The 18,438-nt window shown below is 45.9% G+C and overlaps 1 protein-coding gene across 1 annotated transcript in view; it reads right to left on the minus strand.

The window, feature by feature from the left end:
• LOC140393644 (acidic mammalian chitinase-like) overlaps window positions 1-15,204 on the minus strand; it is a 55,274-nt gene extending 40,070 nt beyond the window's left edge. The window contains exons 1-4 of the mRNA XM_072479923.1: window positions 15,082-15,204; window positions 10,234-10,266; window positions 9,941-10,145; window positions 5,022-5,072 (exon numbers count right to left, since the gene is read on the minus strand). Of these exons, the coding sequence (XP_072336024.1) occupies window positions 5,022-5,072; window positions 9,941-10,145; window positions 10,234-10,266; window positions 15,082-15,106 (314 nt within the window). The 5' untranslated portion in view covers window positions 15,107-15,204. The remainder of the gene's footprint in view (window positions 1-5,021; window positions 5,073-9,940; window positions 10,146-10,233; window positions 10,267-15,081) is intronic.
• Window positions 15,205-18,438: the final 3,234 nt, after the last annotated feature.

The raw sequence follows: 18,438 nt of genomic DNA on the forward strand, positions 1-18,438 counted from the left end.
ATAATAAACTGCCTGGGCCCACATATAATAAACTGCCTGGGCCCACATATAATAAACTGCCTGAGCCCACATATAATAAACTGCCTGAACCCACATATAATAAACTGCCTGAGCCCACATATAATAAACTGCCTGGGCCCACATATAATAAACTGCCTGAGCCCACATATAATAAACTGCCTGAGCCCACATATAATAAACTGCCGTGGCCAACATATAATAAACTGCCTGGGCCCACATATAATAAACTGCCTGGGCCCACATATAATAAACTGCCTGGGCCCACATATTATTAACTGCCTGAGCCCACATATAATAAACTGCCTGGGCCCACATATAATGAACTGCCTGGGCCCACATATAATAAACTGCCTGGGCCCACATATAATAAACTGCCTGGACCCACATATAATAAACTGCCTGGGCCCACATATAATAAACTGCCTGGGCCCACATATAATAAACTGCCTGGGCCCACATATAATAAACTGCCTGAGCCCACATATAATAAACTGCCTGGGCCCACATATAATAAACTGCCTGGGTCCACATATAATAAACTGCCTGAGCCCACATATAATAAACTGCCATGGGCCCACGTATAATAAAATGCCTGGGCCCACATATAATAAACTGCCTGAGCCCACATATAATAAACTGCCTGGGCCCACATATAATAAACTGCCTGGGCCCACATATAATAAACTGCCTGGGCCCACATATAATAAACTGCCTGGGCCCACATATAATAAACTGCCTGGGCCCACATATAATAAACTGCCTGGGCCCACATATAATAAACTGACTAGGTCCACATAGAATAAACTGCCTGGGCCCACATATAATAAACTGGCTGGGCCCACACATAATAAACTGCCTGTGCCCACATATAATAAACTGCCTGAGCCCACATATAATAAACTGCCTGGGCCCACATATAATAAACTGCCTGAGCCCACATATAATAAACTGCCGTGGCCCACATATAATAAACTGCCTGGGCCCACATATAATAAACTGCCTGGGCCCACATATAATAAACTGCCTGGGTCCGCATATAATAAACTGCCTGGGCCCACATATAATAAACTGCCTGGGTCCGCATATAATAAACTGCCTGGGCCCACATATAATAAACTGCTTGGGCCCACATAAAATAAACTGACTGGGCCCACATATAATAAACTGCCTGGGCCCACATATAATAAACTGCCTGGGCCCACATATAATAAACTGCCTGAACCCACATATAATAAACTGCCTGGACCCACATATAATAAACTGCCTGAACCCACATATAATAAACTGCCTGAACCCACACATAATAAACTGCCTGAACCCACATATAATAAACTGCCTGGGCCCACATATGGATTATTTGGTGCATATGAATTAGTTCCCGAGGCATCTCGGCGAAAGTTTCAGAATTGAAGGAAGCAGCCTGATAGATGTCTGCTGATTTTGACAGGATTAGGCAGAACAATTTTAATAGATGGGTCCAAGCATTGGGAGTTGCAACCACCTATGAGGCTCTGAGAGAGGTCATTCCCTTAGAGGAATTTAAGAATTCATTACCTTCTGTGATAAGAGCTCATGTTGAAGCCCAATGGTTTATGACTGCTCGACAAGCAGCAAAAATGGCTGACGATTATGAACTGATCCATAAATATTAACTTTTGTTCCATCACCCCCATAATTTTGAAAAGGATAGGAAGTGGGAGAATGAAAGGAAGGCAGGTGGTCAGGGTAAGGAATGGATAGCTGGGAATGCTCCGAGATCTCCTCCTCACACCAGGAAGGAATGTACTGAGGGTGGAAGCGAGACTCGAAATGCTAGGTGTTACCATTGTAACAAGGTGGGACGCGTTCGATCAGCATGTTGGAAGTTGCAAGGAAAGCCCATGGGACTTGGGGTTCATAAGGAGAATTCTGAAAAAAGAACAAAAGTGGAGAATACTATAGGCAGACTGTAGATCTAACTGGACTTCGGAGACCTGAGTAAACACTGCTGTGGGAGTAGGTATGGTGAATGAGGTAGGTGAGAGAGATACAGGGTTTTGTCCAAGGGGAGGATTACCCCATTTTCATCAACTGAGTGAGCCAAACCCATAACTGTTTTCAGAGACACTGGTGCCACACAAACTCTCTTACTGGAGAAGGACTTGGTTTTCTCCCTGGAGAGTTCAATGAAAGCTAGCGTATTAGTGAATGGGATAGGTGGAGACTATATCCCAGTTCCATTGTATAAAGTACACTTGGAGTGTGATTTAGTGTCAGGTCCAGTAATTGTTGAAGTGGTTAAAAAGTTACCAGTGGACAGAGTAGACTTTTGGGGAATGAATGGAGACATCCTCATAGACCTGTGGATGACGAATGGATGGTTCTTCATTAGACAGTGGTACCACACGGTAGCACTGCAGTGGCACATATGATACCAATGGCAGAAGGTGTGAGAATACAGAAAACTCAGGCATCAGTCAACAGGCATTTTTCCTGGCCAGGACTGCATAAGGATATTGTGCAATTCTGTAGACCCTGTCTACCTGAGTTTGAAGAACCATTTAGTTGGGTATTGGTAGATTGTGTAGGACCATTGCCGAAAATGAAGGCAGGGCATCAGTACATTCTTAGGGTCATGGATATGACTACACAATTCCTGGAAGCTATACCTTTGAGAACAATGACAGCTAAGATAGTTGTGGAAAAGCTGACGTAGTTTTTCACACGCTAATACCTACCCTTCTGACCAGGGCTGTAACTTTATATCCAAACTTTTCCAGGACAATAATTTGGAGTTTAGGTTTCAAACAATTCAAATCAGCCACCTATCACCCACAAACTCACGGAGCTTTGGAGAGGTATAATCAGACTCTCAAAAGCATGATTTGGGCCTATTGCCATGAATATCCAAGAGATTGGGACAAGGGATTGGATTTTTTACTTTTTGCCATCAGAGATTCTCCAAAAGAATCTACTGGGTTTAGCCCATTTGAATTAGTTTACGACCATGACATATGGGGTCCCTTGAAATTGATGAAAGAGAAGTTTCTAAACCAACAGGACAAATGCTCAATGTTGGATTATGTGTCCACATTTCTGGAAAGACCCACAGAGCTTGTCAGGTAGCCCGAGAGCAGGAACAAGAACGGAAATCTGGGCAGACAAACATGCCAGGCCCAGGACATTCCAAGCTGGAGATGAGGCCCTGGTAATGTTGGCTTTGCCGGGTGGACCTCTGGAAGTGAAATTCAGCGGCCCCTATAAGGTAGTTAGGAGGGTGAGTAAGGAGTCTTCCCTCATAGATACTCCAGACGGTAGAAGGAAGAATTGATCATGTCACATAAATATGTTTTTTAAATGCCATCGTAGGAAAGAGGATAGGAAGGAACCAGTGTGTCAGGTGGTAGAAATAGTGGAAGAGGTCAGAGAGGGGAAGAGAGAGGTAGGGCAAGAGGTCAACAGCTCATATCGCTCCCTGTAGTACGCCTAACAAATACGGACATCCTAGAACAGTTTGTTAGACCAAGTTTGTTTATCTCAAAGAAGAACAGCGAGAAATCTAATAAGGATACTACAAAAATAAAAGCAGATTTGAAGGGACACAGCAGGGTGCACTACCTTGACTGATCATAATGTGGGTGTGGGTAAATCCAACCCAATAAAACAACATCCCTGTCGACTGAACCCACAGAGTCTGACTCAGGTGGAGGGAAATCCCGTGCATGTTGGATATGTTGTGAACAAGAGAAAATGGTTTTGTCCAAAGAACGGCAAGCAGAATTTGGAAGATTGAGGGACGAGTTAGCGATTGAACCAGTTAGATGCCTTGGATGTTTGCAAATCTTTCAATGTTAAAATTATACACATCCCCAGAAGGGATAGTGTGATTGCGGATGCTTTGCTGGGCGTTTATGGGCTGATTAGCGATCAATGTGCGAATTGGGAAGGGAACCTAGATAACAAAGAAAGATGAATGGATATATGTTTGTGATTTATGTCTCATATACCGCATAATAAAACGTCTGTGCCCTGATGTTTCACTCCTTTTAGGAAGGGAGGTATGTAAGGGCCCTTCCTGTTGATACCCTTATTTCCTATTTCTTTTACTCTATTGTTATGGTTTTGGTTTGTGGGTCTTTAATGGAGACAAACCTTTAAGTCACGCAGGGGAACTGAGGAACTCAAAAGTTACAAATAGTAGATTGTGCAATGGGGATTTAGATTTTGAACAGAAGAACTCAGACTTTATGGCACCTGAGAGATTGGAGGGATTCAGTTAGATTGCCTGGCTGCTAGCCAATGGATTGTCCAAAGACAGTATTCTGCCTGGCAACAGACAGCAATTGGGTCCTGCCAGGTGGGGGGTTTTCAGAGAACCCTGGAGAAAGCGCCTGGATGCTGAGAAGAGAGGTTGTGTGTGTGTGTGTGTGTCTCTCTCTCTCTCTGTGTATCTGTTGCCTATTTATTTAATTATAGTTATTGTTATGAATAAAAGTTAATTGTGTTTATATTTACAAACCTGTGGTTATTGGGCATCCAAAGATTTTGGGCATTTTATAAATTAAGAGTTAATTTCAACTGTGTTGTGACTCGGGGGCAAGTGGGGCTGGAATTGACCACGTGCTGGCTAGGGTGCTGTAACAATATTAATTGAGCATTTACATATCAGCCAAAGCTTGTTCAGTTATACGATGCAAAATCTGTGTTATCTGTTAAAAGCTAACCTTCCTGGTCATAATTAAATGGTGTCTTGGTCCTTGGAGAAAGGTTTATACAATTACAGAGAGTGAAATGAAACGAAAATCGCTTATTGTCACAAGTAGGCTTCAAATGAAGTTACTGTGAAAAGCCCCTAGTCACCACAATCCGGCGCCTGTTCGGGGAGGCTGGTACGGGAATCGAACCGTGCTGCTAGCCTGCCTTGGTCTGATTTCAAAGCCAGTGATTTAGCCCAGTGCTAAACCAGCCCCAATAACCTATGCAAGTTTGTTACCTGTAGCACGATTTGTGCCAGACATTACCTTTGTGGGTCAAATCCTCCAATAGCCAAGAGTGTCTTCAAGTTAGAATTCCTGATAGGAAAAACAAAATATGATCAGTGTCTCATTTTAACAGCTAACATACGTTGAACATCACAATCTTGGAAACCTTTGGTGAATGAATGATGTTTAAGAGTAACTGTGGGATATAACCCCTGGGAGGGAATCGTTGCACTTTGATCTCCCTTACTCGTAAGTTGTTATTCTTAAGCTAGTAACAGAAAACCCAACCAATCTGAATCAACGAAAGTATTTGTGTGTTAAAAGAATTCACTGTCCTGTAAAGCACATGAACCCCTCAGTAAATATTTACAACAACGTTTTAAGAATGGGGTTCAGTCGAGGGGGACTCCCCCAGGGCACAAACTTAAGAATGGTCCTCGGGGAGGAGGAACAAGCCCGGGCAGTGCCCCGGTGGTGCCAAACTGTGCCAGGGGGCAGCGCGAGGGCAGGTCCTCATGGGAGCCCCTTGGTGGGGGGGGGGGACACTGTGTAGTGGGGGGGGGGGGGAGCGTGGGCACTGAGGGGGGAATTCCAGCGATACGTCTGTGGTGGTGAGGGAGGGAGCATCCAATGATTGTCGAGGGGTGGGGTGGGGGGGGGGGGACCCTGATACCTCCGCGGTGGTGAGTTTGGGGGGGGGGGATAGTTACACTTCATTTCAGATTGTGGTGCCCTGCAGAGATGGCATTGGGGAGCTCCATCACGCCCTGACCCGCCCATGACACAGTGACAGCGTAAATCACGCCCACTCTTTTATTTTCCTTTAAAGGTGCTCAAGATCTGTATTGAAAACTGGTCTGTGCAACTGGAGAGCTGCACCCGGTGTTCAATCTGAGCCTGGGAATATTGGAATATTATGGGAATATTCCGCCCCACATTTCTAACCTATGCAAGTTGTTATTACAGACTCCTTCCACTAGTGGCACTGTAACCCCTCAACTGCCGACTAAATAACTGGGAGTTCGGGGAATCCTCGATCCTGCAACCAAGTTTATTTCTTTGCCTCTCATTCTACTGTAAGTTTTGTTACTTAATTAAAAATATTAATATAAATTCAAAGTGACAAATAAAAATTATTTCCCCTATGTGCCTTTGACCAATTATTCTCCGGCCTCAAATTTCTTTTCAACCAAAGGTTGGGAGATAATTTTGACTCTGAGCTGTCATTTAAAATGGTAACGTCGATTCTCCAGCACATTTTTCCATTTTCAACAAAGTCAATTGACTAAATTGATAGCACACATTTCACACTCTCAACTAAAATCTAAATGACCCCATCCGACACTTTGTCTGCTTCACCCTGTGAGATCACTTGGTTTATTCCAAGAGATTTTGTTTTGTTTTAAAGATTGAAATTGGCTCCAAAATTATGGTACACACATACATGTGCCTTACATAACATAACAATAATCTTTATTGTCACATGTAGTGTCATGCTATGCAGACATGCACATAATGAGATACAGACAGGCAGCTAATGAATACAGAGAACAGGACATAGCCAATCAGCAGGCAGAACACTTGGGGGTGGTTTCCCACTCTAAAAGCCCCGAGGCACTCACACTCCGCCTCTTTCCACTGGGGACATCTACAGTGTGAGTCAGGGTGTACATATCATATAACTCCTACAGCACGTGGCTAAGAGTGAGTCTGGTTCAGTCAGACAGATTAATCACACTAGGTTAGCAGAGAGTCGAACTCACAGAGGATTGAGCTAACTGTGTGACAAGTTCAATAAATCATATTGAACTAACTTCAAGGTGTGGAGTATCTCTCAGGTAAAGCTACATCCAGTTGCAGCCCGTGTTATCTTACTCTGCTTAACACAACAAGTAGGTTTACATTAACACTTCAATGAAGTTACTGTGAAAATCCCCTAGTCGCCACATTCGGGTACACGGAGGGAGAATTCAGAATGTACAAATTACCTAACAGCACGTCTTTCTGGACCTGTGGGAAGAAACCGGAGCACCCGGAGGAAACCCACACAGACACGGGGAGAATGTGCAGACTCCGCACAGACAGTGACCAAAGCCAGGAATCGAACCTGGGACCCAGGCGCTGTGATGCCATAGTGCTAACCACTATGCTACTGTGCTGCCCACATGTGCATGTAAATTCCCTTTGCTAATTTTGGGGGCATGGCAGCATAATGGTTGTGTTCCTGTATCACTAATCCAGTAGCCAGGAATAATGAGTTCAAATCTCACTCAGGTGCTGGAGAAATTACATTTAGTTAATTAAGTAACCCTGCAATTAAAAAGCTGAAAACAGTAATTCCAACAATGAAATTATAAAATTGCTATTAAAACCATTAATGTCCTTTGGGAAAGGAAATCTATGGTCTGGCCATTATGTGAATCCAGACCCACAGGAATGTGATTGACTCAGAAATCTCCTCTGACAAACAGCCTGGCAAACCTCCGGGTTGTATCAAACCACTATTAGCAAGTCAGTATGCATATTGCTAAACTACAACACAATCTCTGCAAGAATGTGACTCACCATCACATTGTCAGGAGCAATAAGGAAGGGAAAATAAATGCTGGCTGTTGTTTGCGGTGGGCAAAATGCATAGATGGAAGTAGAAATTACAGAACAAGGTTATTTCAATACAGTTACAATATTCCTCCAGTCCCCTAGGGGTCTCCTTCCCCAACCTGCAGCCAAGCCCGTGTTTTTACACAACGGGGTCGTCCTTGTAAAGAGAAAACCCCGCCCCCTTAAAGTGGAAGGCCAGTGGTTAGCATTGCTGCCTCACGGTGCCGAGATCCCAGGTTCGATCCCGGCTCTGGGTCACTGTCCATGTGGAGTTTGCACGTTCTCCCCGTGTCTGTGTGGGTCTCACCCCCACAATCCAAAGATGTGCAGGGTAGGTGGATTGGCCACATTAAATTGCCCCTTAATTGGAAAAAATGAATTGGGTACTCTAAATATATTTTTAAAAACATTCATATCGCGCGATCCCTTGGTCATAATATTCTGAACCTGGTGCAGTAAATTGGTCCCAGTTTGGAAATTAAAATGTCACCAGCCCTGAAATGGTGTGTTGTTCAACTATTGGAATTCAGTCCTTGAGGCCCACAAGGGTCGCGCATTGAGATGTTTTCAAGTAACTCCTTTGTGTTTCTAGATCTTTCTTCTGAAAATATGTAACTAAATGAATGTGAAACCGCTTCCAGTGATATTCTCCTGGCATCAGAAAAGTCACTCAATGTTTCCACTTCCTTTAAGACACCAAACTCTCTTCTACTTAGATCCTTAAGTCTTTGAAATTGTTCCTGCTACTTGATGAATGTTTAAACAACAATGTTCTAATCAGTTATTTTGACAAGGTTGAGATCTTTTTTAACGTGCTGCTTGCACATTGCTAAATTGGTTGGTGTGGCTGCAATAGTTCTGTATTTCCTCATGTCCAGAACCTATGGTCTTATAACTTCAATCTGATCAAATGTACAATGACAATAAAACATGCTTTTGTAATGCGCTTGATGTGGTGACATCTCTCCCGACACTCCACAGATGCAAAAGCATCAGTATTGTTGAATGTCTTGTCTGCCAAAACGCGTCACTCTCCCAGGATCCTCCTGGAATCCAAAGATAAAAGTCCAGACTTCTTTTCTCGAACTGTGAATAAGACCATAAGACATTAAAGCAGAATTAGGCCACTCGGCCCATCGGGTCTGCTCCGCCATTCCATCATGGCTGATATGTTTCCCATCCATATTCTACTGTCTTCCCATAACCCCTGATCCCCTTATTAATCAACAACCTATCTATCTCTGTCTTAAAGACACTCGGTGTCATCCCCTTAAACCGTCACCCCAGTCTCTTTTGCCCTCACCTTCAGCAATAAGTGTGAGGAATGCATGGACTTTTTCATCCTATTTAGGGAAGGCAGTGACATTCTGCTGGACCTGAGAGCCACCTGGGGACCTGGGTTCGAATCCCACCAGGGCAAACGGTGAAATTGGAATTCAATAAAATTCTGGAATTAAAAGTCTAATGATGACCATGAAACCATTGTCGATTGTCGTAAAAACCCATCTGGTTTATTAATGTCCTTTAGAGAAGGAGATCTGCCGTCCTTACCCGGTCTGGCCTACATGTGACACCAGACCCACAGCAATGTGGTTGACTCTGAAATGCCCTCAGGGATGGGCAGTAAATGCTGGGCCAGCGACGCCAACATCCCATGAACAAATAAAAAAAAATCACTAAGGTTGAGACCATACAATCCGTCTCTGACGTATCCCTGCCTTCTCCTCACCCACTAGGCCACACTTCTCCTTAAGATCCCCACCCTAGCTCTCAACTTGCACCTTTTTCGAATTTTTCTTCATCTCTCTCCAAGCTCATCTTATCCATTAGACTCGTTGTCTTCCTAAACTGCTGACCATCCAACTTCCCTCCCTGGGTCCCGTGTCACCTGATATAAGTTAACAGTTCAAAAAAATGCTGCAGATGCTGAAAAACTGAAATAAAAATAGAAAAAGCTGGAAAGGATTAGAATGAAGATTAGTAGCTCGTTTAATTGAGTAACTGTACGGAATCAGGCCTGAAGATAGGACAATTAGATAATGAACCAATGGTCTGCAGCATTTGTAAACAGGACTATAGTCAGCAACTATTGGTGTTGATGTTTTGCTTCCTGTTCCTGGAGAAGGCAGATTCTCACTTCAACCCATTCCAACCCTCACTTTTCCCTGTTGCCCAAAGGCTTATAGCTGGAGGGATGTCTCTCTCTCTCACATTAAGCATGGCTGCCCACAAGTGACCAGCACTTTTACAAGGAGAGGAGGTTGCAGCAGGGTACTGGAGTAATATTTAGCTTTTGCATATTTGCGAGCCGTAGGGAAAACCTGCAGCTCACGGATGGGAAATACATGCGTACTCACATTTTTCTGAGATTATTAAATGTTGCATAAAGAGCTTCATCATTCTTTTCCTTAATCACAACCTGGTGCCTATCATCAATGATGGCAAATGCGTAGATTAGATGGGAGCACAAGCAAGGGGGGATGTTTTCTGGGAAAAATTTCCCTATTCCTGGTCTGTGCTGGGCCCAGTTTGTGAAATAACAAATCAGTTTGTAAGCAATGCCTAAAAAACGAAAAATAATGAATTGTCAGAAAGTTACTCATCTTCCATCTTTACTCCAAGATGAGCTGACATCAATACTGTGACTTACCCAATTGTAGTTGGGACAATAGGATCAACACCACTAGAAAAAAATGGGAAACAAGTTTATTTTAAGTGGTGATTCCTTCTCTAGTGCAGAATACAGAATTACACGTTCAATTTACAGAAGGTTCATTCTCCGTTGTACAGCTGTAGTTTTTGATTGACCAAAAAAAGTGCCATCTTCTGAACTGGTGATAAATTTACAGTTAATCCACGTGCACAGGGTAACTTCTAGAAAATAGCAACCAATTGCTTTGTCTCCTTGTAGTGGATTTGGATTTGTTTATTGTCACGTGTACCGAGGTACAGTGAAAAGTATTTTTCTGTGAGCAGCTCAAACAAATCATTTAGTACATGAAAAGAAAAGAAAAAGAAAATACATAATAGGGCAACTCAAGATCCACAACGTAAATACATAGACACCAGCACCGGGTGAAACATACAGTAGTGTAGCATTAATCAGGTCAGTCCAAAAGAGGGTCATTTAGGAGTCTGGTAACAGCGGGGAAGAAGCTGTTTTTGAGTCTGTTCGTGCGTGTTCTCAGACTTCTGTATCTCCTGCCCGATGGAAGAAGTTGGAAGAGTGAGTAAGCTGGGTGGGAGGGGTCTTTGATTATACTGCCCGCTTTCCCCAGGTAGCGGGAGGTGTAGATGGAGTCAATGGATGGGAGGCAGGTTTGTGTGATGGACTGGGCTGTGTTCACGCCTCTCTGAAGTTTCTTGCTGTCTTGGGCCGAGCAGTTGCCATACCAGGCTGTGATGCAGCCCGATAGGATGCTTTCTGTGGCCATATACATTTCCATGGCAGCAGTTTGTGTGACCGTGAAGGCTGGTTCGAGCGTCATGAGGTTCCAAATCGTGGAACCCATTGTGATTTTGATGGATTGGATTAAGTTGGGCTGAATAGTCTCCAAGTTCCACCCCCAGCCTGCTGTGTCAGTCCCCCAGGGAAGGTGAGGGAAGGTGGCCTCACAGAGGAAAGTCAGAGCCTGATTATTTTTGAGGCTGTTGAAGGACTGCCCATGTGACAGTCTTATCCTCACAGCATCTCACGGTGGTTATGGTGCAAGAGGAAGACATTCAGTCCATAGTGTCTGCACCAACTCTCCAAATGACTTAGTGCCGTTCCCCTGCCTTTTCCTCCTACCTCTGCACATTCTATTTAAATAATCTTCCACCAGGCCGTGCATTCTGGAATCGAGCCACTCGTGTGAAAAATAATTTTCTCACATCGCATTTGCTTTTTTTGCAAATTGGATTTGGATTGGATTTGTTTATTGTCACGTGTACCGAGGTACAGTGAAAAGTATTTTTCTGCGAGCAGCTCAACAGACCATTAAGTACATGGGAAGAAAAGGGAATAAAAGAAAATACATAATAGGGCAACACAACATATACAATGTAACTACATAAGCACTGGCATCGGATGAAGCATACAGGGTGTAGTGTTAATGAGGTCAGTCCATAAGAGGGTCATTTAGGAGTCTGGTGACAGTGGGGAAGAAGCTGTTTTTGAGTCTGTTCGTGCGTGTTCTCAGACTTCTGTATCTCCTGCCGGACAGAAGAAGTTGGAAGAGTGGGTAAGCCGGGTGGGAGGGATCTTTGATTATGCTGCCCGCTTTCCCCAGGCAGCGGGAGGTGTAGATGGAGTCAATGGATGGGAGGCAGGTTTGCGTGATGGACTGGGCGGTGTTCACGACTCTGAGGTTTCTTGCGGTCCTGGGCCGAGCAGTTGCCATACCAGGCTGTGATGCAGCCAGATAGGATGCTTTCTATGGTGCATCTGTAAAAGTTGGTAAGAGTCAATGTGGACATGCCGAATTTCCTTAGTTTCCTGAGGAAGTATAGACGCTGTTGTGCTTTCTTGGTGGTAGCGTCGATGTGGGTGGACCAGGACAGATTTTTGGAGATGTGCACCCCTAGGAATTTGAAACTGCTAACCATCTCCACCTCGGCCCCGTTGATGCTGACAGGGGTGTGTACAGTACTTTGCTTCCTGAAGTCAATGACCAGCTCTTTAGTTTTGCTGGCATTGAAGGAGAGATTGTTGCCGCTGCACCACTCCACTAGGTTCTCTATCTCTTTAAATCTGTGTCTTTCAAACTTGATCCTTTTAAAAGTGAGAACACTTTCTCCCCGTCTACTCTGTCCAGCCCCCTCATGATTTTGAACATCTCTATCAAATCTCCTCCAAGCCTTTTTCTCTCCAAGGAGACCAGTCCTATCCTCTCCAATCTCTCCTCATCACTGAAGTTTCTCATCCCAGAACCATTCTTGTGAACCTCCTCTGCTCTCTCTCCAATGTGCTCACATCCTTCCGATAGTGTGGCCCAGAACGGTGCACAATATTCCAGCTGAGATCTAACTCGTGTCTTGTATAGTTTCAGCATAACGTCCTTGGTCTTGTACTCTACATCATTATTAATAAAGCCCAGAATACCATCTGCTTCATTAACTGCTCTCTCCACCTGTCCTGCCACCTTCCTTGATTGAGGCAAACATACACCAGGGGCTAAATTCTCCGGAAACGGCGCGATGTCCGCCGACTGGCGCCCAAAACGGCGCAAATCAGTCGGGCATTGCGCCGCCCCAAAGGTGCGGAATGCTCCGCATCTTTGGGGGCCGAGCCCCAACCTTAAGGGGCTAGGCCCGCGCCGGACGAATTTCCGCCCCGCCAGCTGGCGGAAAAGGCCTTTGGTGCCTCGTCAGCTGGCGCGGAAATGACATCTCTGGGCAGCGCATGCGCGGGAGCGTTAGCGGCCACTCACGGCATCCCCGCGCATGCACAGTGGAGGAAGTCTCTTCCGCCTCCGCCATGGTGGAGACCGTGGCGAAGGCGGAAGGGAAAGAGTGCCCCCCACGGCACAGGCCCGCCCGCGGATCGGTGGGCCCCGATCGCGGGCCAGGCCACAGTGGGGGCACGCCCTGGGGCCAGATCGCCCCGCGCCCCCCCCAGGACCCCGGAGCCCGCCCGCGCCGCCTTGTCCCGCCGGTAAGAGAGGTGGTTTAATCTACGCCGGTGGGACAGGCATTTTAGCGGCGGGACTTTGGCCCATCCGGGCCGGAGAATCGCAGGGGGGGGGGCACCCCAACCGGCGCGGCGCGATTCCCGCCCCCGCCGAATATCCGGTGGTGGGTAATTCGGCAACTGGCGGGGGCGGGATTCACGCCAGGCCCCGGCGATTCTCCGACCAGGCGGGGGTCGGAGAATCTCGCCCCTGGAACTTGTACTCCTGAAGGCGTTTAATTTTGTGCCTTTCATTTTACGTTGTCTGCCCATGTTCTCCTACCAAAATTCGTCATCTCACATTCTGCATTGAACTTCACCTGCCACCTATCCGCCCACTCCACAGACTTGTCTGTGTCCTTTTGAAGTTCTACTCTGTCCTCTTCACAGTTTACAATACCTCCAAGTTCTGAGTCACCTGCAAACTTTTAAGTTGTCTCCTGCACACCAAGATCTCGATCATTAATATATATCAGGAAAAGCAAGGATCCCAATACCAACTCCACAACCAATCTTCCTCCAGCCTGAAAATTATCCACTAACCATTACTCTCTGCTTCCTATTATTCAGTCAATTTTGCATTCATGCTGCTGTCTCTTTATTCTATGAGCTATAACTTTTCTCACAAGTCTGTTGTGTGACACTGTATCAAATGCCCTTTGAAAGTCCATGTACATCACATCAATAGCATTACCCTCATCGACCATTTCTGTTACCTCTTCAAAAGGGGCCAGCAAGTTAGTTAAACATGATTTTCTCTTTAGAAATCTATGCCAGCTCTTCCTGATCAACTTGCACTAATTCTATCCCAAATAATTGAGTGAAGAAATCCTGCGTTTGGATGCCTCCAATGGATATATGCAGTGAACATTTCTCCACAGGGCTGTAGTGCTCCCTACCCCACCCACCGCCCCCACTCCCTCAGTCTAGCATTCAGGGGGGCCCCCACTTGTCTCACAGTGGGTAATGCCAGCCCTCACTGGAATGATCCTCAATGACCTGTGCTCCTGCCTCGGGAATCCACCCTCCACCCTTAATTGGCTGGTGATCCCGGAGGACGTCTGTTAATTCACCACCTTCTGGAATAATCCCCACTGTCGATACTCCTCAAACCTCTCCAGGGACAACTATTAGAAATTGTCCAATGCCGAAAAAACTTTAAAGAGAATATTCCACCTGATGCGAGGAGCCCAGTTAGATTGTTCAATTTCTAACTGCATTGTAGCCACATCCTGTATGAAATTCTTTCTGCATTGGCATGCTTAGCGATTTCTTCCTACTGTTTGTGAAGAAGGTGCCTGGAAAGAAGAGTGTTTTCCTCCTTCTTCACACAGCCAGCTTCTTCACTGTAGCCGGAGTGCACCTCCATTTTAAGAGGAATTGGATGTCCTTAAGTGGTGTCATAGATGCCCAATATTGGGCCTCCCTGATAGGCTTGCAGCCAATGAAAAGAGTGAGCAGTGACGCCCGCTCGCTGATATGACACATTTCCATGTTGCCTGAATACTACATGATCTCCATGTACCTTCTGACAGGCACGAATCACGCACGCCCCAACCTTGTGTTCCTGCCTTTGAGTGCAGTTGGAATTCTGAACAATTATGTATACATCATGTTTCATGTCATATCGGATTAACAGTTTCACTTTTTAATAACAAGAACAAGTATATTATTTAATGATAACAAACAGTGGGTCAAAATACTTAACACAGTATAGCAAGTTAGTCACAGCTCAACCCCTTAGTATTAAATACCTTTAACTCATAGCAAATATATCTCAACATTTCACTGCATTAACTCTGTCATATAAATGAAAGATTGGTCTATGGTTTTGATCAGTTTTCTTACCAATTAATCCAGTCACTTTCTCCATTTTTGACTCTGTAATTCACCGTCTCTGCAGTTTTATTCTTGCTGGAGTCAATGATTCTGAGGTGCTGCAGGAACCATGCATTGTCTCCAAAGTTCCCCCAACTGATAATTATTAACTCATCAGTTAAGGTGATGGGACAAATAGATAAACTCCTGCGGTGATGGGTGGTAAACATTTGGCGTGATCGACCAGGCTAGTTAGTGGAGGTAATGCCATTAGTGGGAGCGCAGTGTGCAGGTGACCAGCAGACTGGAATAGGAAAGGGACAAGTTCATGGAGGAAATTTGTTTTTTTCCTCTTTCAGATTTTTCACCTGCTCTCAGATTTTTGTTAATCTTCATAATGAAGACCTGCCCTAATTTCCTCACATTCCTCAACATGAATTCCTTGGGCACAATCTTGAGCCCCCTGCCCCTTCACCATTCATGGGATCAGCAGCATGGGTGGGCAATCTCAGGGGAATTGGGAAATGCCATTCTTGCCGGAGGGATCACATTTCCTGATCCCGATTTTCCCCACCCCTCCCAGCGATGTCAGGAGATTCTGTCCTCACAATGACATCTTGTCAGGAGGGTTTACAACAGGTTTGACCGGGTGTGAGGCAGTGGGGGGGGGGGGGGGGGTCCCTCTGGAGGCACAGTGCCAACCTGACTGCCAACCTGGCCTAGTGAGAGCCCCATGGGGGTGGAGTTGTCGGGTGCGGGGGGGGGGGGGGGAGTTGGGTGTCAGCTATTCTTCTGTGGTGTTCGTCGGGAGGAGGACAGGGTTGAGGGTTCATTGCCAGCGGTGGATCTTGGGAGTGGGGGTGGGGCGGGAGGGAGCAGAATGCCGTCAATGATTGTTGGGATTGGGGGGTGGGTGAGACCCCCGATATCTGTGACATGGAGGCTGGGAGCCATTGGGCTACAATGCTGATTGGAGTGTCTCTTAAAGATTTAAAAAAAATAAATTTAGAGTACCCAATTCCTTTTTTCCAATTAAGGGGCAATTTAGCGTGGCCAATCCACCGACCCTGCACATCTTTGGGATGTGGGGGCGAAACCCACGCAAACACGGGGAGAATGTGCAAACTCCACACGGACAGTGACCCAGAGCCGGGATCGAACCCGGGTCCTCAGCGCCGTGAGGCAGCAGTGCTAACCACTGTGCCACCGTGCTTCCCTCTGCGGTGCCGTGAGGCAGCAGTGCTAACCACTGTGCCACCGTGCTTCCCTCTGCGGTGCCGTGAGGCAGCAGTGCTAACCACTGTGCCACCGTGCTGCCCTCCTCGGTGCCGTGAGGCAGCAGTGCTAACCACTGTGCCACCGTGCTGCCCTCTGCGGTGCCGTGAGGCAGCAGTGCTAACCACTGTGCCACTATACTGCCCTCCTCGGTGCCGTGAAGCAGCAGTGCTAACCACCGTGCTGCCCTCCTCGGTGCCGTGAGGCAGCAGTGCTAACCACTGTGCCACTATACTGCCCTCCTCGGTGCCGTGAAGCAGCAGTGCTAACCACTGTGCTGCCCTCCTCGGTGCCGTGAAGCAGCAGTGCTAACCACTGTGCCGCAATACTGCTCTCCTCGGTGCCGTGAGGCAGCAGTGCTAACCACTAACCACCCCCTCCGGGGTGCCTTTTAAAGAAGGCGCCCCAATCTCCGGTCGCCAGCTGTATGAGGCCCCCCTCCAGAGGAATGGTATAAATCACATTCACTCATTTCTTTCCTTTAAGAGGCTGAAGATTACATGAGAAAACAGCTGTGTGTAACTAGAGAGTTTACACGCCTGTTTCCAGTCTGTGCCTGACACTTTGCCAAATTCTGGTGAGTTTTCAACCCTTATTTTCTATCTGTCCTGTGAGTTAAGCGTGAAGGATATCCTGGTGTCGGACTGGCCCAAATATTTATTCATTCACAAGTGTTTTTTTTTGCTTTCTATCTTTTCTGAACACATTTTGTTCGGAACAGGTGTGTCTTCTATACCTTGTAAACCATTCTCTCACACTCGAGTGAATAGGTAACCTAATAGTCACAAGCAGGAGAAGATGTTAATCTTATCTGACCCAAAAGTCCACAGTATTCCCTTTGCTAATTCAAATAACGTGGAACCCCATTTATTGACAATAATCTGTCTCTTGCCTCTTAAACCTCAAACTGATATCTGCACGGGAATCTGTTCCATTATCTGTCACACAGACTTATTACCCTTTTGTAGCCACCTGAGTTGGCCAAGTCCTGATTTAAAATGGCGAACGGCAAAGGCTGAAGGGAAATTCAGCCAACGCAGAAACCAGCAGGTGCAAGTTCGCTGTGTATTTAACTCTGCAAAGGCCCAAACAGCATCGATGCTAGCAGCCATCTGCATAATAATGTAGCAGCCATCTACATACTAATAAGCAATCCCCGGGAACAATAGCAACATTTGGGACAAACAAAACTAAGCCAGACTCCCCGGCGCCAGCAGGAGCCAACACAAAAGAGGTTAACGGACACCTCAAGACCGCCCATCGATCAGGGAACCGCTCCAGTATTGGAGAAATTGAACCAAGCGATTGGAACAAACTCCAATCACTTGGAACCAGGTACAGGGTCCGCCCCGAAAGGCGGGAAGCCCATGGGGACTATAAAGTTAAGCCCCCAAGTTCAAATCGTTCTTCTTGACCGGGTCACCAAGCAACGCGAACCAACCTTGACCGTGACCGGTTCAACTGCCGCCGAAATCCAGTAAGTCTTAAGTCAACGCTCGCTACGAGATAGGTGCTCCTAGCTACCAATTCGTACCAACTTTGAATCCCGCAGACTCAGAACCCGAACAAAAGGCCATTTGTTCCCCTGACCTGGTGGGCCAGTCCAAAGCTAAGTATAGGCCTGTTAGTCGTAGAAGTAGCTTAGACGTAGAATTTGTGCATGAGTAGCGATTACTGTGTATAATAAAGGTGCTTTGATTTGAATCTTACTAATCGGTGTATTGGGTTATTGATCATTACTCGAACTTGAACCTCGTGGCGGTATCATAAAGATACCTGGCGACTCGAGAGCAAAGGTTATAAAACAGAGCCAATTGAACCAACCAAAAGTTAGCAACACTTTATGTAAAAATCAATGTTTCTCCTGAATTTCCTATTTTCATTTGCTGTCCTTAATATGTCAATGTGACCCTGCCCTGTACTTCAATCCATCACCGTTACAATTAGTGATTAATTGAGTTGGACTTTTAAATATCTGCCGCAGATATGATGGGCTGAATGGCCTCGCTTTGCGCCGCGATAATTATAGGTGTCCGAATAGTTCGAAAGCACACTAATGTTTCCCCTTCGGCTTCTTTGTCATTCACACCATGTTTTTGACAGTCAGGCAGG

This window comes from Scyliorhinus torazame, chromosome 17, assembly GCF_047496885.1.
Source record: "Scyliorhinus torazame isolate Kashiwa2021f chromosome 17, sScyTor2.1, whole genome shotgun sequence".
Classification (NCBI taxonomy): Eukaryota; Metazoa; Chordata; class Chondrichthyes; order Carcharhiniformes; family Scyliorhinidae; genus Scyliorhinus; species Scyliorhinus torazame.